Raw genomic sequence first — 27,315 nt, forward strand, 5'->3', positions numbered from 1 at the left:
TTGGACCCAGCTTCAGCTTTGACAGAAAGCCTCCATACCACACCCTTGACCTCGGACTGGACTCGGACCTCGCCGCACAGTTAACCCTCGGGACCAGCCCAATTTTACTGTGATGGAGGCAATGTGGAACACTTCCTTCTAGGTGTATTACTGGTGATGCACATCTTGAATTGGGCCTTATGTCATTGAGAAGAAGACAAATCTTAATTAAATCAGAAATGTGGAAGAATAGTTAGAGCAACTGTTTTAATGCTTTTGCTATCATTAGATTATAAGGCAAGGGGGAGAAAAATAAGCAAGAAAGCCTCCCAGTTGGTTGATTATACTACCTTTTTTTTTTTTTTTTTTTGCTTTAGGCACAATTTAAGCAGAGATTGGATGGCCATCTGTCATGGATGCTTTAGCTGAGATTTCTGCATTGCTGGGAGTTGGACGAGATGATTCTAAGATTCTACTCCATACTCCTAACGTGGCAGTTTTGGTATTTCGTTGCTGCTGACTCAGGACAGGTCCCTAGAAAATAGGGACTGTTTCAAGTAAACAGGGATAGATAGTTGGACCATTTATTTGCTGCTATTAAATATGCACAAGGACACATAAATGGAAATCCTAATTGTTTGGGAAAGGGCTAGTGATGGACAGAGGACCTTCTTCCTTTCAGTAGAAATTTTATTTGATTAATCACATTGTTCACAGATGGCCTTCAGATCTCCTGAATTCACATCCTGTATAGTCTGTGCAGCTGCCAGGTAATAAGAGTTCAAAGTTTATGCTGCAATACTCCCCCTGAATAGCATTGTGGCAAGTGATACCATTTGTCGTGGTAGTCTTTTGTGCTCTTCCTGATGAGACATCATGAAAAAGTGAGGAGGTGGATAATAATGATGATTTTGAGTGGTGAAAGATTTCAGCTCTACAAAAAGGTGGTGTTCATGATGCAACAGATTCCCAAGCTTCTGAGTAAGCTCATGCTGCAGTCTTATTTTTAAGTACATGTGGAGGAGTAACTGCTCAATAACTATGCACTGAAATATAATTTTGGAGAAGGGAAATTAATAGTTGTAATCATGAACTATTGTCAACGGCACCAGCCACTTTAAAATGCACCTTTTAAGTCCTACACTTGTTGCAACATTTTACGTCTGTGGTTTGTTTTAAATTCTAAGGCTGCAATCCATGCTGGTACCTCAACTAGAGCCAGGGCTTTTTCGGTTGTGGCTCCGATCTGGTGGAACGCTCTGTCACAAGAGACTAGGGCCCTGCGGGATTTGACATCTTTCCGCAGGGCCTGCAAGACAGAGCTGTTCCACCAGGCCTTTGGTCAGGGCACAGCCTGACTCCGTCCTTTGGAAATCTTCACAGAAGTCTAGCCCAATGGTTGTCATCAATTTGATTTGAATTAATTTTATAATGGATGATTTTAGAATGTTGTACTATTTTATTGTTGTTAGCCGCCCTGAGCCTGGCTTCGGCTGGGGAGGGCAGGATATAAACAAAATTTATTTATTTATTTATTTTATATTATTATTATTATTATTATTATTATTATTACCGCATCACTGGAATGCCAAATCTCTTTTAGTTGTGTTTGGTGTTGCAGTTGCCACTGCTGAAATGGCAAGCCTTTTTTAAAAAAATCTGAAAAGTGGCTTGTCTCTGTGGTGGTGGGAACCTCTATGGAAGTAACTTGAAATAAAGTGCTAGCTGTATGTCACAGTTTCCTCCTTCTGTACATATCCTGTCTGTTTGGTTTCCAGATTCCGTCCCCCTCCCCCAAGCATATGAAACCCAAGAAAACATGATATAGAATTGTCAAGCCACACAAACCATGATGATCTACTGAAACGAAGTACAAAGTTCAAATATAATGCTAAGTCAGGAATCATGTTTTTGCTTCTTCCATGTGCTGGAAGAAGCAAAGCAGCCCCCATTGACACATTAATGGTAAACCATTCACTGCAGCTTACATGGCGGGTGAACTTGGCTTACGTACTTATAGGTTTTAAGTCAAAAATGCAAACAAGTATGTCTTTGCTTTTGCTAAAGACCCATTGATGTTGGTGTGTTTAATCAGTCTATAACAGTGCAGCCATACTCTCCTATGGTTTTTGGCTTTCAGCATAACCAAGCATATAGAGAGAGCCATTTTAAGAGCATCCATGGGGCTATTCTGAGTGGTGAAGCATGCATAAGGATTAACTGCAATATTAGGAGGCCATAGAGAGGATTGTCAAGAAAAATTGCAGTCTGTGTTCTTCCTGTTCCGTTAATTAGAGAAATAAAATAGAAGGCTGCCCATTTGATGACTTTTGTTCCAGTTCTTCCTGATAAGCATTTTTGTGCAGTCTGGGCACCCTAGCATAGGCTGGTAACAATGAATTTTATTTTATTTTATTAACTGCTGAATATTGCAAAAAATAATAATATGCAAGTGCAAGGTTTCTTGAGGGAAAGTGCAGTGTCTGAATGAATGCAAGATGTTTTGCTTCTCAGTGACATGTCCTATTCTGTTTTTCATCAAGTAAACTCTTGTTAAGAATCTTAAATGGTACCAAACTTCAGAAAGAAATCTATGGAGTAGAGTTGCAATATAATAATGTCAGAAACCACATGTTTGTTGACTTGCTGATGCAGCATTTTCTTGGGACTCTCCTTAAGTAAGCTTTAGCTACCTTTTTAGTTTGACTGGTAGCAGGTCCTCTCTCTGGATAGAATATTCTGGCTTTAGAGTCTGGTTTATTGGACTCGTCTTCACCCATGTTAAGAAGGTTCTTAGCAGATCTCTAGGTATCAAGCCTAATGTAGAATTGATATAGCTTATTTTCCCTGAGGGCAGTTAGGGAGAAAGATCTAATATCTTGGAAAACAGTCCAATAACAATAACATATCACAGTTACAGAATCCAGAAATTACCATGGTTATAGTGTATATGTGAGATCTTACTAGGTTAAAGCAACAAACTGAATCGTGCTAACCTTGGTTATATGTTAATGTCTTGACTGACCCTCTGCTTTGCAGTGAAGTCATAAAACTTTGAGAGGGTGCATATTGCTGTTATAGATGCCTCTAGTTTCTACACATTTTCACAGTCATAATGAACAGAACTTACAATAATAATTTCTAAAAATGTATTTTTAAAACACATTTTCCATTCTAGAAAACCTAATGAGGCCTCTTGTGAACTATGGAATTGCATGGTAAGCAATCTGTAGGTTCAAATCCATTTTACATATTTTCTTTCTCTATTTTGCTCCTTGTAACCTGTCTGAAAGTTGAAAAAAAAAATTGCATTTCTCTTGTAGTATGTCCATAGGTTTCTTGGTAGAAGAGACTGCACCAATTGTCTGGAGAGGCCCCATGGTAATGTCAGCCATTGATAAGCTGTTGAGACAGGTAAGGAGTCATATAAACATGTTGCTTTTTGAAGAAATTGATTCCCCCCCCCCCCGCCTTTCATTGATAAACCAAGAAAAGATGATAAAGTTATTCGAGCCAGTGCTGATCACTGTATATGAAAGCATTTTAAAAGAAGGTGGAAATACTGAGAACCAGATAGAAGGATCCTTCTCTCCTCCCCTCTCACACTGTTCTGAGGATTCTCCCAACCCTTCAGAGCTGATTTGGGGGATGCACAGGGGGAGTACAAGGGGAGAGAGCCTCATTGCGTGAGTTGGAATCCTTGTGCTCCCTTCTGCTAGGGCGCTGGGTTAGCTGAATCCATCCCGTTGCTCTCCATTAGTGGAGAAGGACCATAAATTGGTGTCCGAGCTTTGCACACAGAAGGTCTCATCATCTCCAGGTAGGGCTGGGGAAGACCCCTGCATTAAACTCTGGAGGACAGTTGCCAATCGGTATAGACAACACAAGGGCAAGGTACCACTGTCTGACTTGCTATTAGGTAGCCTTCTGCATTTAGCAACTTTCTAGTCAAATAAATAGCTGCTGAAATTTGCTTTCGCGGACAATATCTATATTAGATCTTTGAAGCCAAGGCTAGATGATATGGCGGACATAGGGCTTCTGCTGAAAGAAATTGCTCCTTGTCTCATTCCCCTTTGTTGTTAGTAACTTCTAATGGCAACAATGCATGGTGGGACATAATTGGACAATTCAAGCAAGCAGTAGCCTATGAAGTGGAACTGAGGCAGAACAAAAACACTCAACGTGTGATGGTACCCATTAAGCCATTATTAGATGTTATGGAGGTGATGAAGGGCTTCTGTTTCCCATCTGCTGTAATAGCTAGTTCCAGCCTTAATTTCTGCCAACCACCTAAAAGTAAGATTTTACTCCAACCATTGCTGTTCTTAGTACAGATAAACATAACCACGTAGCACAACTGGATAAGGCGTCTGCTAGTACTGGGAGATTATTATGTGTTCGGAAACACTATTTCTTTTTTGGTATTTAACATATCACAATTGCCTGTGGTGGCGTCTCTCCCCCCCCCCCCTTCAAACATGCCTTATTCTTATTCGGTCACTACCCAAAACATAATATACCACATTTTCTGACATCAGTACCTGCTTTACTAACAAGCAAGGCTGAGGGAGGCCAAGGATGATTTGTGGGGGTGGGGTTGCAGTAACTGCAATATTGCTTTAGTCAATGGAATTCCCAAATGAGAAGCAGATGGCAGTTTCTTTCTCGTGGGTGTTGATAATGGTGTATACTGAGTTGGTTGTTACCTAGCAACTAAAGATGCAGTTGTAATCTAGCAGATCCAGAAGTAAAAAAGAAATAGTAGTGCCTTGACACGGGGCCCGTTAATGATTTTCCCTGACAATGGAATTTCACTTGTAGCTGCAAGAAGGCTTTAAGAAGGACTTTCCTCCAATCAAAGCATTTTCCTTTTGTGTATAAACTATCTGCTCCCTAATCCTGCATCAGGACAAATGGAGTTTCCTTTCAGGAAAACAAAATGCTTACAGATACCAGCAAAGACAAGTGGAATCTGTTGAAGAGGAAGGTTTTATAACTATGCAATTGTATACATATAATTGCAGTGTGTTTTCATGCGTGTGTGTTTAAATCTTACTCCTGCTACAAGCAGTAGGTTATCACTCATAGTTTACCAGATTTAATTCTGTGACCAGGACATTTACATTGTAGAGATTCAGGCATCGCATGCAGTAATTAAATAAAATATTTTATTGTTCCAAAGCTGGGTTTGATTGGATTTTCTATGACTCTTATATCCACATTTTGTTACTGGTCACCGTAGGTTAAACTACTGTTCAGAAGTTGTTTTTAAGTTTAGAGCTTTACAAAAAAAGGGGGTGGGGATTAATTATTTTGTGCATTAATAGCCTGGTTGTAACTTTCCTTTTACAGCAGAATTGAAAGTAATAGTTCGTTCTGCTCCTCCTTTTCTGGCTATATATAAGTCACATAAATTGCCTTCTTAATCTTGGTTTATGATAGAATACGTTGAGTTTAAGGGGCTCCCAGACATTGAGGCAGGGTTATAAAATATTAAATAAAGATCTCAAGAAAATTAAGTCAGTCAGATCTAATATTCCTAATGCATTTTATTGCAGCCAGTAGAAGTCCATGGACTTGCATATAAAACTAGGCAATATTGTGAAATGGCCTTTAACATCAGTTTTAGAATATGAAGTTTCTTCTATAAGGGTGCGACACAGAAAACTATGGGGTATATCAAGTTGCTGGTATTTTTTTCCTTATAGAATTTTAGCAGAATTAGGTTCTGCAGATACTCCCAAGGCAGGTGCAAATACAACTGTCTGATAATATTAAAACTATTCTGTATATATTCTTTATGGATTCTAAGAGAGCATGGAACATTTAGCTACTCAGGAAAATAGACTGCTGCATTGAGACTTCATTATGCTTCTGGAAGAGGTATTCTGGGACATGACAGTTGAATGACGATTCCCAATTCTGTAGTCGAGCCCACTGAAATAGATGATATCCTTTCCATTAGTGGTTGGTGCAGACATAATGATGTGTATCCCCTAGCCCTGCTGCAAATATCCGTAATGTAGTGTAGCATTACCTGGGGGAAGATGTGAGCTCTCACATACTTCCTCTCCTCTTTGGAAACATTCCCCTTTCAGCCTTAATCATAGTTAACATCTGTGCTCTTAAAACAGTTAATTCTAGCTAGGGCTCGCTCTATTCAAGACTCACTTTTCAAAAACTGCTTAAGCCTCTATATTCTTGTATATGCCGTCCCTCTGTAGAGGCATTTTCAAGCTTAAATATCATAATTATTATTATTTAAATAGGCTGTAGCAAGGCAATTATTGTAAATACAAATTACAATATACGTTATGGGAAATAACCAGCAATTCAGTAAATTTTAATGGTCGCTAGAAAGCCATCACATTTTTAAGAGATCAGTTGGAAATGTCAACAACCTCTTACATTGTTAGCCTTGAGATTTTCCAGCAGAGTGACTTCAGAGTGAATGCATTTCATCCTCAGATCCATCATTCGGTGTAAAGAATAATGTTTTTGATAACAATAGTTAATAACTGCAGTTAATGGCACCACTGAAGAACCTGGTTATTTTGTTTGAGTGTGCAGGCACCTGTTTTTGTTGGGCTTATGCTTCGAAACAGATAAGTATTATTTAACAGTTGTGTGAGTAGAAGATGGCTCACACAGCAGACATTTATCTTCTTCTCTTTCCCCCTCCACAGCTACTGCACTCTTTGAAAAACCTCTTTAGAGAATAGGGCGGGGGGTAGGGAGACTTCCGGTCGGTTTGGGCTAAAGAAAGCTGCAGTAGAGGGTGAAGATGTGGGAATGTTAAGGGATAGTAGGAAGGGATATATTGAATAAGTCTTGTCCTTCCTTCACTCACGCTAGTATGTGATGTAGCAGAGTAGATTCTCCTCAATATAGCTGGAAGCTAGATTGCAGATTCGTTTGAATCTCTTAGTTAAGATTATTTCCTGGTGTCCCCTTTGATCCCTCTTAAAAGAATAAAGACACGAGAATCTTTCTGAGTAAAGCAACAAAAAGTTTACTCACATTTCAGTTCACGATTTGATCCCTGAAAGGCAGGCTTTACTTAATAGTTATATAAGAAACTGAGTTCATCTCTTATATTGAGACTGAACTCATGTGCTGCTGGCGGACAGCAAAATTACACCAATAGAACAAAATGGCTGCAGGAGAGCGGCATGGCAGCAAAAGAACAGCAAGCAAGGGAACAAGTGAAGCAAGAGATCAAGACAAACTAGACAAAACTGCAAGAATCAAGACTGAGAAAATGGCTGCATGGTTCGGCTCTTTTATGGAGTCAGCCAGAGCCATGCCCATTTTCCAGATCACATGCAGGGAGAGGATGCTCCAGACCAGTGGAACAGGAAGTTACACTGACTGGATGTTCCCCTGCCTGTACCCACTCTAGGGAAACAAGGAATGTTGTATTTGACTGTACAGTGGTAATTTGAGTTACAAACACCTCAGGTTACAAACACTTCGGGTTACAGACTCTGCTAACCCGGAAAGTAGTACCTCGGGTTAAGAACTTTACCTCAGGATGAGAACAGAAATCGCACGCCGGTGGCGTGGCGGCAGCAGGAGGCCCCATTAGCTAAAGTGGTGCTCCAGGTTAAGAATGGTTTCAAGTGAAGAACGGACCTCCGGAATGAATTAAGTTCGTAACCAGCGGTACCACTGTACCAATGGATTGCATCCCACAGAGCATACAGTACAACTCATATGCTTCAAGAATGTCCTCCAACCTTCTGGAGTGGCTGTCTGGAGAGTGCAGGGCCTGAAAGGGATAACTGAATTTTGTTGGAGGCACAGCCTTCCACTCATGCAGCCATTGGATACCAAACCTTGGCTGTAGGAGGGAGGATTGGTCTCTAATCTGCTTGAAATGGCAGGTAAACCTCCCCAATTTCCCTTGTACAAAGATGATAGACACTGCTGTGATGTTAGCATTTCCTACGCTAATACTAAGTTCTTAACCTGAAGCACTATTTCTGGCTTAGTGGAGTGTGTAACCTGAAGCGTATGTAACCTGAGGTACCACTGTATTCGCTTACATAGGAGCCAATATACAGAAGTGGCTCAAGGAAATTATCATCATGCAGCGCTTCACATAGTGCAGCTTGGCTCATATACATAATAACCAATATTTTGAGGACTAATAATTTATGCTCATCCAGATCCTTCTTTCAGAACTCACCTTTCCTGTAAAGACTGGCTTAATTGCTTGATCCTGATTCCTAGCTATAACCAAGCCCAAGCACTTTTATATTTATGCTTGTATGTCACTTGCCATCCTTGTCTCACCCTGATCTAAATATGGTTTATTACTGATTCAAGCCAAAATTATCCCCCATTCAGATATAACGATGAACTCTGGTTAGTTTGAAACAGAGAGGTAAATGCTTCTGATCTTCTTGTGGCTACATCAGAGAAGAAGAAGAGTGTATGAGCCTCAGGCATGCTTACGTAGTGCTAAATCATGGTTTAGTGTTCATCCGAAATGGGTTAAATTACCGTATTTTTCGTCCCATAGGACGCACCTAGTTTTTTTGGGGGGGAAATAAAGGAAAAATTTTTTTTCCTTTATTTTCCCCCCCCAAAACCAGGTCGGGGAACAGCGGGATGGCGGCGCTGTGCCTCTCCACTGTCCCCCGAGCTTGTGGGGCTGGCCGATGTCTGCCCGAAGCGCGGGGCGCTCTGTTTCAGTGCACCCCGCGCTCCGTGCAGCAGGCTGCTATCCGCAGCGTGGGGAGCTCTGCAGGAGTTCCACGCTGCGGATGTCTGCCCGGCGCGAGGGGTGCTCTGCTTCAGGGCGCCTTGCGCGCCGGGCAGCAGGCTGCTATCCGCAGCCTATGGAGCCCTGCGGGAACTCCCGCGGGCTCCCCAGGCTTGCTGATAGCTTCCTGAAGCCTGGAGAGCGAGAGGGGTCGGTGCGCACCAACCCCTCTCGCTCTCCAAGCTTCAGCGAAAGCCTGTATTCGCCCCATAGGACACACACAGATTTCCCCTTCATTTTTGGAGGGGGAAAAGTGCGTCCTATAGGGCGAAAAATACGATAACGGGAATAGGCTGTTCACAAAACGTAGCATTAGTATAAGTGCACTATTCTCAGCTTTTCTTTGTTATTCTTCAAATGATACACGTTACAGAATGTGTTCTTAAACAGCATTCCTGTGCATCTACACCTTCACAAGTTGCTTGTGTTGCATCATGAGGAATGTGGTGTTTACGCTACTTACTTAGAATATACATTATGTGAATATCTATAGTTTTTAGTTTTAATTTGTTGGTTATACCTGGTGATTGATTAGAACAATTTGCCACAGAAGTTTTCGCGATGTTCCTGAATGAGGGAAAATACACAGACACCACATGGCAGTTAATTACACCGCTTTAACAATAAATGTCAAGGAAATGCTTTTTTTAGAAGAAAAAAAAAAAGATGAATGCTGCGCTTAAGCAAAGTGCAATTACATTTCCAACATCTGAAATGTTTCACAACACTGTACGTACTCAAGCAGTGAACATTTTAGCATTTTCCACACATGCACAATGGCTGACAGATGGTGGGTGTTACAGGTATAATTTTGTAACCAACACTCACTTGTTTGTTTGCAAGAGGGAATTCCTGTTACCATAATGTTTTGTTAATCTGAGCTAATTTATTCCTACACAAAGAAGTATTTGCATATAGACACATTTCTTAGAACTGATCTTAGAAGAGGGATTAAGGTCATGATTTGGTAGAATGTTGCTTACAAATGAGATTTGCGTGCAAACTTCCATTTTCTGCCTGAAACAGTCTGCAGTCTAAAACAGTTTATTTGCACACATTTTCTCTAGCCAGAAACTACTATCAGTCTGATTGAGATGGTTTATCGTGAATGGAAGAAAAGGGCTGATAATGTAGAATGCCATCTCTTTTTAATAAGACACAAAGATGTCATCCACAACCATGATATGTGAACACACATGCATCTTAGTAGTAGGGTATACCACATAGTACAGCAGTTCAACTGTCGACACTGCAAGTATTGGCCTGAACAGTCTTCAATAGCTAAGAAGCTAGCACCCTGTTATTCCTGTGACTAGATGCAAGACACCTGGAAGCCGCTGCAACTATTCTAATTTAATTTACAGCCTTTTCCTTGCTACACATAGACAATAGGTATCCTAATTTCCAGATATTCATGATATTTGCATGGACATAGCCACATTGTTCTGTGGTGTGATAGGTCACACCCTGTGATTTGAGATCCTAAGGTTTTAGATCATTTGTTTAAACTGGCATTTTTATATTACACAGAAAAAAGTTAAATGCATATTAAACAGGAAATTATTATGAATCTAGAACAAAGTGGCATACTGGGATTAACTGGGACCTAACAGATTTTCAGAAAACTGAAAAAATACTGATATCCATTAGATTCTTTTTAAAAAACTATTTGATTATAATAATAATAATTTGGGAATCTGATCTAAATAATACTCAACTTCATTTCTGGCATTTTAATAAAAATTGTAGTCAAGGCCTACTTGAGTCCTGTGGTTCATAAAAAGGGGGGGATGGGGGGAGTAAAAGATGGAGCTACACCTCCAGCCGTCCTGTGGTGTTGTGAGGAGGAGGAAATTGAGGGAAATAAGGTTATCAAGCGCTACAGTTTCCAGCCTTTTTGGACCAATGGGCACTTTTGCAAACTAGAGAAACTGTCATGGGCACCTTACATATAACTGCAGGCAAGCCCATACCACAGCCCTATCCTATTGGCTACAAAGTAATGTTAATTTCAAACCTAATATCGGGAAGGGGAACCTCTGACCCCTAGGGAAGGTTTCTGTGGGCGCATGTATGCTCAGGGGCACTATGTTGGTGACCCTGGTACTAGAAGGAGAAGTGTAGAGAAATGTTGACTACATCCCCAGGTACTGTTGCTGTGCAATTGCAATCTTACTTATTTTGAAGGTTCACAGGAAGCCCCTTTAGAGTGTATGAAGTTCACATGTCGTCTAAAAATCAAACTCCTGTTCTGTTGATTGGCAGTCTTCCAATCAAATTGTGAGCTTAATGTACACAAAAGGGGGGTGGGACCAGGACCGGATTTAGGTTTGATGAGGCCTTCAGCTACTGAAGGCAATGGGGCCCATTATATGTCCAGTTGTCCTTTGCTAACAACAAATTGTTGCTGTTTTTTGTGTTGAATATATGCTGTATGGTAATTTATGGACCTAATAGGTATCTAAAGCCATTTGCATATAACAAAATATGTATTTTATCAAAGTAATTGTTGAACTGAAATACAATTAAGAAGAAGTATATTAATAGTGAATTTTTTCTGAGGGAGGCAAGAGAGTGGGGCCCTAAGCTATAGCTTGTTTAGCTTATACGTAAATCCAGCACTGGGTGGGACATTGCTTTCCTTTCCTGCTTTTCTCCAGCTTTTTACTGTGTTTTAAAAAAGTTAGAATAAAACTATCTAATGAAAAATACGCTCAAAAAGACATCGCTTAGTTACTAATACTATGTTTTCATGCCTAATGTTTTTTTCATTCATATCTAGTTATGTAAAGTCTTGGAATACTTGAAGTTTCAGAACTGCTGTGCCTGCTTGCTAGAAAAGGAATTCAGTGTTTTTCCCTTGAGTTCACAGGATAAATTTATATCTCATCTCTTGCAATCACTCCAGGCATTATTAATATGTTAGAATTAAATGCTCTTGATTTTTACCTGCTGGATCAGTACGCTACACAGTACTTAAGCTCTCCAGATAAATCTCCACATCCCCATTTTCAAGTTGGGGGTGGGGAGATATGTCACACTGTTCTTAAAACATACCATTGGCACAAATAAATCTTCTCAAGAAGAAAAGATAATGGATTTAGGCAGAAAATTGATAGTTACTCTTGTTTCCTCCATGCAAAGGGCAACGGGTCATACTGTGATCACTGCAAAGGGTGGAGTCCCCAGTGGTGTAGACAAGTTTACTTGAATATGGTATGTGGGTAGCAACGGTGCAGATTAGTAAATGCATGTAGTTTGGGGGCAAGGCTTGTTAGTTCAGTGTGTGGAGAAGAAGGCTATTGAATTCCAGCAGGTAGCAAGACAGAAGGAACACCTATGGCTAAATAAGGATTGCTTTCCTGTTTTATAATCAAAAGACATTTTCTTGGCATTTGCTATTATGTTGTGTTTTTATGCACTTTTATACTGTAAACTGCCTGATGATGATGATGCTAATTTATTTATACCCCGCCCATCTGCCTGGGTTTCCCCAGTCACTCTGGGCGGTTCCCAACAGAATATTAAAACAGAATAAAACATCAAACATTAAAAACTTCCCTAAACAGGGCTGCCTTCAGATGTCTTCTGAAAGTCAGATAGTTGTTTATTTCCTTGACATCTGATGGGAGGGCGTTCCACAGGGCGGGTGCCACTACCGAGAAGGCCCTCTGCCTGGTTCCCCGTAGCTTCACTTCTCACAGTGAGGGAACCACCAGAAGGCCCTTGGAGATGGACCTCAGTGTCCGGGCTGAACGATGGGGGTGGAGATGCTCCTTCAGGTATACAGGACTGAGGCCGTTTAGGGCTTTAAAGGTCAGCACCAACACTTTGAATTGAGCTCGGAAATGTACTGGGAGCCAATGTAGGTCTTTCAGGACCGCTTATCCTTGGATGAAAGGCAGTATATAAATGCAGTAAACAAAATATACAAAATATCAGATTCACCCTATTTAAAGTCGTGAAGTTCAGTGGGTAGCCTTGGTAGGTTGCCCCTCTCTTAATGACTAACAGGAGTCATTGTGAAGATAGAGTTGGAAAATAGTTTCAATCTTCTGCTCCTTTGTGGAAGCATGGGATAAAAATATAATAAATACTTGAATAAGAAAAGCTGGTGGGTTCCTGCTGGTCATATTAAGCACCAATTTATACTGAAAAGTGTTCTTAGGTACTTGGCTAGCTTTTTCGTTGCGCATTGCGCACCATCTCTCTCAAATCTTTCAGCACATACAGACCTAATCTACTGCCAAAAAGCACATTTGACTTTTATGTAGCTTTTTACTAGCTTTCTTTGACTTTGTTCTTTTTTAAAAAATAGGATTTTTAAAAAAAAGAAGTTGATATCAGCTTCTCCAAACATAAATAGCTTTGCAATATCACTCAGCGATAGATTATATAAGTAAGGTCAATTCATATAGCCTCAAAAATTTCTATAAATGTGAGTCAGTCACTTTTGAAAGCCATACAAAACACTGAATAACGTTGGATTATGAAATGTACACTGTAACCCTCTTAATACTCTTTCTCCATAATTCCTCATTCTGTTCATATTCACTGAAAAAGGCATTTTACCTGGAGTGGTGTTGCTCATTTCATTGACTCCACTCTTGTACAATCCGTTCAATATGTCTGACGCCATTACCCTTTTTGACAACACTTTTTTTTAGCCACTTCTGACCTGTGGGCCTAATGAGGCCTGCAAGGCTTCTCCATTTGGCCCACGAGGCCATTTCAGGGAAGCCACACTCATCTCTCCATCACCCAAAGAAGGAAAGACACAGATTGGGTTGCAGAGGAACAGTTGTGAGTGCACACTAAGCTTTGAGAGTTCGGTGCTATTTGAATATGGTGTGTAACATGCAGGTCCTGCTACTCTCTTTCTCCTTACGCGAAAGAATCAGTTATCCAAACATACCCTCCCCCTCTCCTTTTTATGAGGATTACCCGCTCTGGGATCCCACAGCTAATTCTCCCCTGATCTCCTCACTGGCCCAAATAGGACTAACTTAACCAGCTAGCTCTAGTCATCATCTAATGTTTATTTAAATTGATTTTTGAATTCTGAATTTATTGTTATTCACATTTTATACTGTATTTTATGCTGATTTTTGTTGCCTCAATTAAGTGTTTTAAATTTGTTGTTAGCCGCCCTGAGCCTGGTTTTCTGAACTGGGAAGTGCAAGGTATAAATAAAAAATTATTATTATTATTATAAATAATAACAACTAATTATGCCCAAACATCGCTATACGCACCACGCCCAGAGTTTGCCCACATTCTTACTTCCTTACTTGTTTGTTTGTGCTCTGCTGCTTGGCTACAGCCATTTCATGAAGAAACCATAGAAGGGGGGGGGGGGAGATAGGAGAAATGATGTACAGCTTCCTGCAGCCAATCAGAAGCTGCGCTTTGGTTTCCGAACGTTTTGGAAGTCAAACGGACTTCCGGAATGGATTCCGTTCGACTTCCAAGGTACGACTGTATTAGAAATGTTCCCATAGGAATCAGTGAAAATTGTGGATTAGTTACGTGAACACTCACCTAATGAACCATTTCCAGGGAATACGTTGTGCTCAGTAAGTGGGACCTGTGTGTATCTTGTTGCGCTGCTTTCAGAAGGAGTGGGATACACTCAAGCAGTTGAGCTCCTGTGTGTGTTTACTCCCTGATGAAAGCAGTGGAGCAGAGTAAAGCACCAAATTCAGGCCACCTCAACAAAGGAAACATCGGGAGCACACTCTTGAGTCTACTCTTGCAGACACAGCTTTGCATTACCTGTGCCTTTTTTGGTGTATGCTTCTGTTTTTAGCTAATTCATTACTCATTTCACCCAAACACAGAATGATGCTTAGAGTTTACTATTGTGTTTTGGCTCTTGAGTACTGCAAGACCTGCTCCCTGCCTTGCAGGCCTTTTCCCACCTGGCCAAGAGGGGCGGGGCCCTGATTGACTCCAGCTGCAAAAGCTGAGGCTGCTGAATGGACTCTTGGGCTGGGGTATTGTTTAGGGGTTTTTGTTGTCTGGGGCGGGGGGTGTTGTTGCTATTATTGATATTAATTTTTGCATCTTTATTTTAGATCTTAAGATTTATATGAAAATTGTTCAGTTTTGGTATTATTTTGTTTTATTTATTACTTATTACTACTTTTGTTATGTTTGCTATTACGTAATTTTTCCCCACGTTGTAAGCTGCCTTGACTGTGGTTTTAACGATGGAAAGGCAGCATACAAATAAAATGATGTATGTCTCTTTGTAATTAAGCATGGACTGGTCTGAAATAAATGAACAACGAATTGTAGGTTTTAGACAACAGGCAGTCAACTTTTGAAAGGTCACGCTTTTTAAGGACAGTCCCCTACCACTTTGAACTCCAGGAAGCTAATAAAATGGGCATAATGTTCTTTCACAAGCAATTAATCTAGATTGAACCATGTTGGCTACTTTGTGCCCCTGACTCATTTCTCTGATATGCATTTTAAATTAATAAATATTCAGTTGCTTGGGTCTCTGTGCTAATCTGACCTCAGTGGTTGGGCAGCCACGTCACGACTACTGAGGAAGGTTTCTACTGGCACAGGGGACAACTGGCTTGAAACCAGAGTGCTAGAATGCCCCTGTATTAACCTGTTAGGCTTTTATGTCAATGGTAGCATCTGATGGAGCTTTGAAGCCAACAGGATCTCCCCACCTCACCCCCCACACTCCACCCCCAGACCATGATTCTGAACCCTTGCTCTGTGACCTGCACAGGGCTTTATATTTATATATATTTATATATACAGTATATGTAACATAAGCAGGTGATCCTTGGTCTGTGGTACTGGTGCTAAGAGACCTGCTAGACTATAGTATGTTTGACCCATACATTTAAAATTCATTCTTTCCTGCTTCATCCGTGGCCTTTTCTAGGTTGACTGGCACCAGCTGGATTATCTGGTAATTGACATGCCACCTGGGACAGGAGATGTACAACTGTCAATCTCACAGAACATCCCAATTGCAGGTATCTTTTTTATGGACTTACAGTGCAAGCCTAGCTGCCCCTACTCAGAAGTAAGTGCTGTAGAATTCAGTGGGGTATATTCCTTGCAGCCTTAGTTGTGATTAAAGATGAAAAGCGCCAAGAGGCTTTTTGAATGGCAGTAACAATTTCTTAACTTTAGGTGGCATCTAAAGGGATCCAGAGTGGTGGAGCCATTTCACAGTTTGTCTCATCTCTCTGTGTTGTCCTTTCAGAATGCCTGCCCGCCTCCCTCCATCAGAAAAGGTCTTAACTCCCATGAGTTTAAAAATTAGCCATCCATTAAACGTCTCCTATTTCCCCTTTAAATCTTAAATTATTTTGGCTCTGGAATTTAAAGAGCAGTTTGATTTGAGGGTGGGAGGAGTGATGGGGAAAGGGATCTTGAGTAGCAAATATTGAACATACAGGTTGTATTTTATTGTTGTGACCTGGTCTGAGATTTGCTCAGTGATGAAGGGGGCGATAAAAGTTTTGCAAATAATGATGTCTGAAGTGAAGAACCATGTTTTGCAGTCACCTGGTGAAGTGGAATTGGAAACAATGCTTTTAAGTGAATTGGCAAACAACAGTAAATGTTTCCAATTCATATACAAACACTGGGTAGCAGCTAGGTGTTCAGTATGAGATATATCTGTGGTCCCCAAGTAGCAGCCATGCACACCCTAGCATGCTCAGCCTGCCAAGGCCCCTAACTCCCTATACATCTTGTTGAAAAAATGTATATAATTACTCTAAAAAAGAAGAATTAAGATAAATTACTGATTAGACTATTGTGGAGAGACCACTGCACACCAGAAGCTGTCTGGCTTGGTTTGCAAAGAAGCAATTTAGATATAGCCAGAAGGAATCCTGCATTGAAGAGCTTTTAAAGTAGGCTTAGATGTCTCTTTCTGTTTGCCTTATAAGAATCGAACTGTTTTCAGTAAACTGGCTTTTTGCTATTGGCGGAGGGCTGTATAAATAACACCAGCCATAAGTTTGGTTTTTACTGAATAATGTTGAAGGCAGAGCAATGAATTTCTACATACAAGATTGTGAGCCAGCGTCAGGACATGTCAAAAGAAGCATAATCCAGGCAATGTCTTGTTCATTCAATCATCCTTAAAGTAGTTCATCTCTGAAAAGTGATTAGGTAAAAATTATACATTCTGCTTAAGCAGAGCTGTTTCTCAAGTGAATTTCAGTCGCATTTGCTGATTTTAATGATCAAAATAATTTCATACTTATCAATCCTATTAATCCTGCAGAGGCAATACTGCTTGAGGGGGAAGAATTTGAATCCTGTTTCTCAATGAGATTGTCACATATTTGATTTATGAATATTTTACTATGAATGAATGAATAAATGTGTTGGGAACTGTTAGGGAGTGGGAGGGAAGGAGTAATTGCTAAGTAGGAAATCATGTTTATCTCAACTATAATGGTGGGTTTTTATATGTTTGGTTAGGTGTAGGCAGGTTCCAGAATTGGAAGTTGCCTGAAATGCCTGTAGTAACTTGTGGACTTTAACTTCAGTACTAACCATGTGAAAAGAAAGCAATTGAGTTAATGGAGGCAAAGTTGTCATTTCAAGTCATTGGTTTTCAGTGGCTGCTTCGCCATAGTAGAAAGTGCTTTCACTTGCGTAAGTTGAGGCACCGTATTTTCACTGATTCCCTCCCACCCATGAAAACTTTTCCAGAGGGTTGGGAGATGCCTTTGATCGGAAGGGGAAATGACATAGAGAGCTGCAGAATATCTGGTTCCTCAATTTGCATGAACGGAGGCACTTTCTGCTCAAGCAAAGCCACCATTAATCTTTAATAGCGTTCAATATGTGTTTGCGCATGGCAGTGTTCTGTGGAACGAAACAGCCTAATTAAGCTCAATACTAGCATTCTTGACAATATTGGCTGTAACAATGGCATATATTTCCTTTCCCTAGGGGCTGTGATGGTGTCCACTCCTCAGGATATCGCTTTACTGGATGCACGCAAAGGAACGGAGATGTTCAAAAAAGTGAATGTGCCGGTGAGCCTTTACAAATGCAAGTTTTGTATTTAATGGGTATGTTTTAAGATGGGCATGTGTGGTCCAGGGGCCAGACTGGTCACCAGAGCATTTTTTTTCATCTGGCCCTTGGAGGCCCTGTCAACTTGTAACCAAGGGATGGTGATTTCTTTTTTTTTGCCTGCAATTCAATCTTAAGGGAAGATCTGCAGCTTAGTGGGTAGAGTGCATGGTTTGCATGCCAACAATATCCAGTTTGATCCCTCATGGGTCTGGGAAAAACTGCCAGCTGCAGTGGGTGGGTGGTCTGATTTCAGTATAAATATACCGAAGAAAGTCACAATTTTGCTTAGAAGTAAAATCACTTTTCTTCAAAGTTGAAGGAAACCCACAAGGCTAATTGTTCTGCCATTGTAAAGCAATTAGTATTAGATGCATGGTGTCTGACCATTTGTGATCAATCTGTGGAGCAGGTTTTTGACTCGCCCCCACAAAGCCATTTGAATAATACAGTGGTACCTTGGGTTACAGATGCTGTAGGTTACAGGTGCTTCAGGTTACAGACTCCACTAACCCAGAAATAGTACCTCGGGTTAAGAACTTTACTTCAGGATGAGAACAGAAATCACGCCGCGGCGGCAGCGGGAGGCCCCATTATAGCTAAAGTGGTACCTCAGGTTAAGAACAGTTTCAGGTTAAGAATGGACCACCAGAACGAATTAAGTTCTTAACCCGAGGTACCACTGTAGTGGCCATTTAGATAATATCATCTTAATAGTACAGAAGGTGATAGTACCCTTTCTTTAAGAAGTTTATGTTTTTCATATGTTCTAGTTGTTGATACTTTTTTGGGGGAAGAAACTTGCCTGTATGATATAAATAACAGATGAGCTCTGAGGTGATAGCAAAATTATTTCAGAAGTGAATTGTGGGTGTACTGCTTTGCTATACTAAAATACAGCCTTTGTAATCCTAAATATACTACAGTACAAATTAACCTGAAAGTTGCCAGCTATACTCCTACATAGCACACATGCAGTTTTCCCTTATTTAGGTATATTTGAGAAGTTTGAACGAATGAGTTTTCCATACAGAGAATTTAAACTTTTAGCTGCATGGCTAGCAAGGATGAATACAAATTCATGGACCTCCTAGGTCTGGCACTTTCAAGACCTGCCATAAACCAGGGGAGTTGAAAATGAAGGACAGTAAAGGGTGCCAGTTGATGCAAATCTTGAGAGTGACATTGTTACTTTACAGTGCTTCATAAGCAAACAAATTGAAAGCTCCCCCCCCCACCCCAGACAATGGGGGAAGACAGCAAAGATGAGTAGGGGAAAATATTTTTTTGAGAGACACCATTCTCAGATATTTTAATCTGGTCTTCAGAGTTGGTGAGGGTTTCTACCACATGTTTCTCCTCTCACTGCCAACAAACCCATCGTTTGATTTGAAACATACAAAATCTGAGAGACAGTAATATTCATTGGAAGAACCACTGATGGTTAAGTATGAAGCTAATGGTTAAACATGGTAATACTTTAAAGCACAATGAAATATGGAGAAGTAAATAATAAATCAAAGGAGGTATGTGTTATTTCACAGTGTGTTATACTTGTACAGCTAGTACTTAATCAAGACACAGCTTAGACAAAAACCCATAAAAAGGCTGTTTATCTTCTGCAGTTCCTTACAGAATTACTCATAGAATTTGGTATCTGGGGCAGGATGTTCCTGAGAACAGAACAAAAGTCTCATTATAAAATAGCACGGGCTGAAAGTTATCGGGACATCGCTGGTATACATACTATATAACAAGTCAGTTTCAGTCATTTCCACACTGCTGGCTCCCCCCCCCCTTTTTTTTTTGGTAGACCTGTTTCATTTAAAGATGAAAGTGTTTCAAGACAGATAAACAAATTATAAATAGGACAGAGCTGAAGTGCATTGCTTTTCTGTGAATATGTTTAGCAGCATCAAAAACTTTATCCACACCCCTGGTGACCTCCAGAATTTTATATGAAAGGGTTCAAACATGTTTGCCGGCACAGGAAGTATTGCCGTCATTCTTACAATGTTTGCCTTCTATGATAGCATTAAAGAGCCAAATATAGCTGTATAGAGCCATGGTGCCGTATTCTATAGGAGTGGCAGACCTGTAGCCCTGAGCTAGATCTTTCCCACCAGATCCAGTGTACTGGCAGTGGCAAAACCTGCACAGAACAATTGCCACCCCAGGGAACATCAGAGCAGATTGGAGTGCTCCTACCTGCTTCTGGAATGCTCAGTCTTGTTATGGTGGCAATGCAAAAAGGAAACAAGGTACCTTGTTCTGCTCCAATTTGCCACAAGCGAGGAGGGCGGAGGCGTGGGTTGAGTAGCGCTAGGCAAGAAGGAACACTTTTTAGGTTCCCCCCCTGCTCTGGGAGTGCTGGCCACAGAGTTGGTTTTTTTCTTCCTAAACCTATCAGAGAGCGCAGGGGGGACTTCAAAGGGCTTTCTTTCAACCCACCATGCCCGTACCATTAGAGCTCTCCAGCGGGAAAGGGACAACGGGTTGGTGGCCTTTGTGTGGCAAGAGTACAAGTGTCTGGGTGCAAATGGCAGTGAGTTTGGGTTGGCAGCGCCCACTTTGGCAGCTCCTACCACTGGCCTTCCAGGAAGAAGAAGGAGTTGGAAGTAGCAGCAGATTGAGCAGGTCGTAACAAGGAATTTGGGGTGGGTGGGAATTGGGGTGGTCTTGAAAAGAACATTTTTACCTATGTTTGGCACAGCCCTAATGACAAAATATAGATAACCCACACTATTGCCTACCTTTAAGAACTATTATTCACGTGATGTACCCTTAAGCTTAATTAAGAATAGTATCAATCATCTCTGTAAATAGTTTCCTCTTTTTTAAAATTAAACTCTGGCAACTGTGGTGCTGGTTCAATTAGAGCTATGCCCAAGGAGTTCACTTGACTTCTCTTGAAACTGGAGTAGCTTATACTGAGAATGTACTAAGTATCTGATATGGAATCAGAGCTGAAATATCTCATTGGGCATTTGATATTTAGCATCAGTATAATATTATCTTTGATGCAGTTGAGTTGCATCTTATGCTTGCTTCAGCAGCATATATACATAACCAGCTCCATTTCAGATCCATTCCAGCCCTTTTCTTCTGCCTCTGTCTCCCTCTGCTCCTCCCTTCTGCTTTCGTCATCCTCTGCCTGCCTGCCTGCCTCCTCCTCCTCCCTTCTGCTGGTTGGGGAGAGGGAAGGCAGTGGAAACACAAGGCAAGCTCCCACCTGCCAACCAAGGAAAAGGTAATTTTGGTTAGACGTGCAACCCGTGGAACAAACCCTTGTGTATATGATACGTTGCAACTGTACTTCCTATCCGTGTTTGGTATGACACTGTATGCTCTGCCTGAACCTCATATGATGGCAAAACCAAAACACCACACTTTAATGCCACAGGTGAAAATGCAGTCAAATAAGCTCCCTTCAGCTTCAATTATCCAATGCATGAGGTGGGCAGTGGGGATGAGCATGCTAGCTTTGCCCCCCCATTCCCCCCCCCATTCCCCTCAACTTGTGCAAGGAAGGTGTCTGCGTGAAGCAGTGAGCCTTCTGTATCTGTGGAGACACTCTGCACATTTTGGAACCCTGATTTTCTAAGATTCTGTTGCATTTGGGGTGCCTTCACAGATACAGGCAGCTCCCTGCTTTGCACAGTCGCCCTCCGTGAATTGAGGGTGACAGGAACGACAATTGGAGGTGGGCAGAGCTAGCATGTTTCTCCGGACTGCCCCTGGCGTTGCTTGGAACATGCTGCATGCTCAAAGCTCATCAAACTGCCTAATAACTGAAAAGCCTGCCTAAACAAGCAGCTGGGCAAAACTTACAGATAATTTTTCAGGGCTGGGTTATTTGAAATAGTTCTTTTCCACCTCTCCTGTGCTCAAGGCAACTCACACAATATTTCAGAGATAAAAAGTAAACATTGCGGGGGGGGGGGGGTACAGCAGCAGTCATCAAGACACCTTCAGCTCACAAAAGACTTCCTAAACAGATGGGTTTCATAGCTGCTCCTAAAGGCAAGAAGATTGTTCCACAGCTACTCAGCTTCTTAGTGCAGCTGAGTTGATTTCCTGCGATTATGATATTCAGACAGGATATCTGAAGTGTAGCTCTCTCTCTCTTGGTGATCACTCATGGCCAAGTAAGATTGTCTTCCATGAACGCAGGTCCTGATGCCCTTGGGTCCCATCTTCCTGGTGAAATTATATTTGAAGTAAACCTTCTATTGTCAACAGAATACTTCTTTCACCATAATCATGGTGCAGGGGTGATTTCAGGGTGGATGGGTTTACAGCTGGGGAGGGGAGCTTTGTGGCAGGCATGTTGTGCCCATATGGTTTTCAAATGTGCCCATGGGGCCCACAAAGGTTGGCAAACCATGATCTAGAGCATTTATGGGATGGTTAGGGCTGACTGAGTGCCAGATGGAAATAGGGAGGAGGGATGTTCTGCTGTATATGTGACAGACACAGACTATACAAAAGAACAGACTGCTGTGACTTCTAATTAGGGCCTCTTTAAAAATGGATGTTGGCCAGACCATAGAAATTAAGATGAAATGAGCCTGGTTCATAGCTGTATTACAAGAGCCAAACCATGCTCATAACTGCAACCGCAGACTGCAGCCGTAGTCAACCTATATGCTGGCAGGGGAGGTGAGTGTCTGTATGGACAGAGGTGCGTTTGACAGTTTTTATGGCAGCCAATTGCCTTGAATGTGAACGCTAGGTTTCAATGGAAAAGTGGCTTGCTCAATCAGCCCAGTGCAACATAAACTGTCAAAAACACCTCTGGATATGCACACACTTCTTCCCGGCTCATGCATACTGCCGCATAGAATTGCAGCCCTAATCTTGTGCTGCATACCAAAATCAGTTATTTTGTCTGCATTTGTTTTACAGTTTGGCTATATGTGTTTTAAATATTTATACTGTGCCTCCAAGTATTACTATTAGATATGAGAGGAGAAGAGACATAATATTTGTTGTACTTTTTCCTCAATTGTTATGCGCTAAGACACACTGAATTGGTACAGGGAGAGGCAGAAGCTATGGAAAACAGTGGTGAAAAAGGTCAGCTTCCTCCTCTCATCTTATAGCCAGGCCCAGAAGCCCCTTCGCTGTAGAGATGAAATTGCTGTGTTGTTTCCAATCCATTGTTAGTTTCACCTCAACTCTTATGCTTTTACTTAACACTACAAAATGGCTGCTACTTCCAGGCTTTGATGCTCTGTTGGTGTTACCCAGAATTTTATCCCTCCGAGAACCCACTGAGTGACAGTATTGCTTCTCCAGCCATTAGCACTCTGGGAATTCCCAACTTTTGATCTTAGACACCACCCTGTGGTTTATGAGTGTTTGCAAAAGGCAACATTCCAGAAGATGAGAGATACATATGTGCACCCCTAGATTGCCTTTCAGTAAGTTCTTTTGAATTCTGGCTTCTGTCCTAGTGAACTTCCAGTATTACGTCTGCGCACCCCCTGAATAGTATGCACATCCAAATGTCCTTTATGCAAAACTCAACCCAGTTTAATAAGTATCCATAATTGGGCTTGGTGAGTTTTCTTTTGGGAGGGGGTTCATTGCCATATGTACTTTTGGGGATTCCTCATACAGTCGTATCTCGGCTCCCGAACACCTTGGGAGTTGAATGATCTTGGCACTCTTGGAAGTGAGTGTTCCGGTTTTTGAATGTTCTTTTGGAAGCCAAACGTCTGACGGGGCTTCCATGGCTTCCAATCAGAAGCCATTCTTTGGTTTCCAAATGTTTTGGAAGTTGAACGGACTTCTGGAACGGGTTCAGTTCAACTTCCGAAGCACGGCTGTATTTGAATTTAGCAAGCATAGCACACATGTGCTAGGTTTATATTACACCAAACTCTTAAGTTAGCCTCAGAAATATAATTTGAAACACTGAGTTCAAATCTGTTGATAATAAATAGGCTTAATACCGCAAGTAAGAGAGGCGATTCTAATGTTTTTCTAGGCTTGGGCAAAGGGGAGAGAAACTCTAGTGTGCAGAATGTGGTTTGAGTGATGAATAAAATATAATTAGTCTCCCCCCCCACTGTCCTTATTAAGAAAGAAAGAATTGATGTTACATACAGCCTTGCTAACTTTCCTGACAGGTTTTCTAAGTTAACTCAGTTCATTTAGCTTTTAAAGCGACATCTAATATAAGTGCATTAGGTTTTCCTTCAGTAATTTGTCACATCATGCCAGATGTCATTATTTCTGTTGTTTGATTTTTAAATATGTTTCTCTTCTTTAGAGTGAATAGAAAATCATAGTTCTTTCCTCCCTTCTCCCCCCCCCCCTGTAAGTGGTCCAATGAAACTGATGCTTTAAGGGCATAGATAATATTACAGAGAATGTTCAGTTTTCCTTTAGCTTTGGAATAATTTGGCTACTAACAATGAGTTCACACTCAATCGTCAGTCAAGGCAGCAGATAGCCTTATTTATGTAGCCTGTTGCTCTCAACATACCTACTTGAGAGTAAGCCTCGTTGCACAAAGTTGGATGTACTTCTGAGTGTACATGCTTAGAATTGCACTGTTTGTTCAGCTCACATCATTTTTTGCAGAGGTTTTAAGCTCATTTGCTTGGTGTGAGTTGGAGCTGAGAGACTTAGAAAGTTCACAGTTTTGAATTTGAGAAAGAGTACCTCTGACTCGTCAGAGCTTGAAGTAATAATAATAATAATAATAATAATAATAATAATAATAATTTATTATTTGTACCCTGCCCATCTGGCTGGGTTTCCCCAGCCACTCTGGGTGGCTTCCAACAAAGATTAAAATACATTAAAACATCAGTCATTAAAAACTTCCCTAAACAGGGCTGCCTTCAGATGTCTTCTGAACGTTAGGTAGTTGTTTATCTCTTTGACATCTGATGGGAGGGCATTCCGCAAGGCGGGCGCCACTACCAAGAAGGCCCTCTGCCTGGTTCCCTGTAACTTGGCTTTCAGGGAGGGAACCGCCAGAAGGTCCATGGCAGTTGCTCCTTTTGAGTGGGCAGTGATTTGAAATGGACGCTGCTTACCGATTTTCTTTCTGCTTGCTCAACCTGTGAATTGTTAATAAAGAGCTACTCATCAGAACTATAATCTTCCCAAAGTAACTGATCCTGCCTGGGATCTTCTTACTGCTCAGAGAATTGTTTGTACAAAAAACATAATTGTAATGGATGGAATTTCGTGTTGCGCTATGACAGTTCTTCTGTCTACATAAACAGCCTGCCAAATGGAACCATCCCGTCTCTTCTCCCCCTGCACACAGCCCTCCAGAAGTGCTGATTTGGGCACCAGATTGTGGGTGCCCAGCGGTGTGCGCATTGCTCTGCCACCACTGCCATTGCAGTGGAGCCAGAGAGCCAGCAGAGGTAAGGCACTGAGCAGTGGCAGCCAAGCAGCCCGCATGTGTGCGACGTGACAGTGGGGCACCCCCAGTGGAAATTTTGTGGGTGGTGCCCAGGCACCCAGGTCCCCCAGAAATGGCACCAGTGCTACCCCTGGGTGTTTCCCCAGTCCCCTCCCCCCGAGCCAGTGGGGGTGGAATGGGGAGTTTGGGGAGAGAGGAGGGGGAGGAAATCCCTGGCGCACAAGTGGAAGTCATTGCTTAGGGCTTCTGCTGACAGGGTTCGTTAGAGTAATCCTGCACAACATATTTTATAGCATGCTTCATTATCCTATTCATGATGTCAAAATTGTGAAATGTAGACATGAGAATAATTTCCCTACTATCTAGAGTGGGGGCACAGCTTTTCTTTTATGAGTAATTGGTAAGTGTCTGGATTTATTTCTGTAAGGTTGGCTAGTTGGAAGAAACTAACCTTTTCTATTTTTTTATTTAGCCTCTTTCTAACCTTTCTGAGTTTTTCTATTTGCCAGGTCCTGGGGCTTGTTCAAAACATGAGCCTTTTCCGGTGCCCAAAATGCAAACACGAAACCCACATTTTTGGAACTGATGGTGTGAGGAATCTAGCCTGTGATCTTGGTCTGGATGTTTTAGGTAAGAATGCGGTGATTGAAAGTATTAAATAAGAAAGAAGTAGAATTAAATCCAGAATTATTTGACTGCTGTTTAATCCTTTTGAAATAAATGGACTTTAGGCACTCAACTTCTGGCAGTGTGTTCAGGACTACTGTGTTATATAGAAGGAACTGCAGAATATGAATTATTTGGCCTTCATCCTCCACATCCACTGATTCACATCATACATGTTTCCAAGTACAGTGTTAATATGATTGGACTTGCATGTACCACATCATAGGAACCTTTTTTCTGATGAAATTGTGTTCAGAAAGCATCTGACTCTTTAAAAGAGGGAGCAAGGGAGAGAAAGAAGGTTGCTGTAGTGATCTTCTGTTTCCTGAAAGAAGATGGCTTATCGGCTGGATGAGAAGCAGGTCTCCAAAGTTCTTCAGCTGGGGTGGAACAGACCTTCCCCAGCCAGGTTTCTTGCGAGGGCGGCTCCCCATGGTTGGATTTGTAGGGAACAGTTCATATGGCTCCATATCCCTCACCCTAGTTGAGGATGAGTGATAGATGCAGGAAGATAGGACTGAGGGGCGGGGGTCCACAACAAAGAGATTTAGTCAGACCAACAGATTTACAGGCAAACTTTAGGTAAGAGTGGGTTGGTTTAACCCCATCTGCCCTTATCCTACCATACTGTCCAATCAAGGCTCTAAGTTGCACCTTCCCTAGATGAACTTTGCCATTTGAGGTCGTTACCTGTTGCTGCCCATCTTGTGGTTTCTGATGGCTTACCTGGTCAGGATGGAAATGCAACAGCTTCTGTTGTCTTAACCTCTGGCTGCAGCCTTCATATTTCAACCTCAGGTGTGTCATTAGCAAGAGGAGCTACACATTTTTCTTCCCACAGCTTGGCTTCTTTCTCAAAAACTCCTACCACCACCACCACCCCTTTCCCCATATATCCTCTGTCCACTGACTCCTCTCACCTCACAGCTCCCTCTCTGCCTTTAACCCTGGTCTGTAGCTCTGCCTGCCATGGCCCCTTTCCCCCAACCTACTGCTTTCTTTCAACAACTTGCTCTGCTCTGGAGCCCCTTCAGACTGTAGCTCTCTCAGCTCATAGGATAGCAACACAGTTATGGCTGAGCGAAGCAGCCACGAGGGCAATTTGACCAGGAGAATCTGGCCCTCCACGCTGAAAATAATTAACAGTCCCCAATGAAAATCATTCTTCGGCGTTGAAGCCTGCAATGTTTCAGGTATAAGCCGGTAATGAAATGTAAAATGTGGCATACCTCAATTAAGCTGGTAAATGAGATAATTGTGCCTGCTAATGATTTATATTTTCACACCGTGCTGTAATTATATCAGTTCATACAGATTATCCATTTAGAACCAGGAAGTGAACTTCATAAAAAAAAAAGTTGTCATAGAAGCATTAGGGGCTGACAGAGACCTAGCAGAGCAAGGAAATCCATAATTAAAAGTACACAGT

The 27,315-nt window shown here is 41.6% G+C and overlaps 1 protein-coding gene across 5 annotated transcripts in view; it reads left to right on the forward strand.

Moving 5' to 3' along the window:
• The window catches only part of NUBPL (NUBP iron-sulfur cluster assembly factor, mitochondrial), a 57,608-nt gene that overhangs the window by 23,721 nt on the left and 6,572 nt on the right, over positions 1–27,315 (forward strand). For 2 of the 5 annotated variants that reach the window (XM_083453337.1, XM_083453338.1), the window contains exons 5-9: positions 3,158–3,197; positions 3,303–3,393; positions 15,663–15,756; positions 17,702–17,787; positions 25,730–25,850. In XM_083453337.1, the coding sequence (XP_083309463.1) occupies positions 3,158–3,197; positions 3,303–3,393; positions 15,663–15,756; positions 17,702–17,787; positions 25,730–25,850 (432 nt within the window). Of the gene's footprint in view, positions 1–3,157; positions 3,198–3,302; positions 3,394–13,421; positions 13,556–15,662; positions 15,757–17,701; positions 17,788–25,729; positions 25,851–27,315 lie in introns of those variants that run through there. The other 3 variants (XM_083453341.1, XM_083453340.1, XM_083453339.1) reach the window with 3 other exon arrangements.

This window comes from Podarcis tiliguerta, assembly GCF_965153285.1.
Source record: "Podarcis tiliguerta genome assembly, chromosome: 1".
NCBI lineage: Eukaryota > Metazoa > Chordata > Lepidosauria > Squamata > Lacertidae > Podarcis > Podarcis tiliguerta.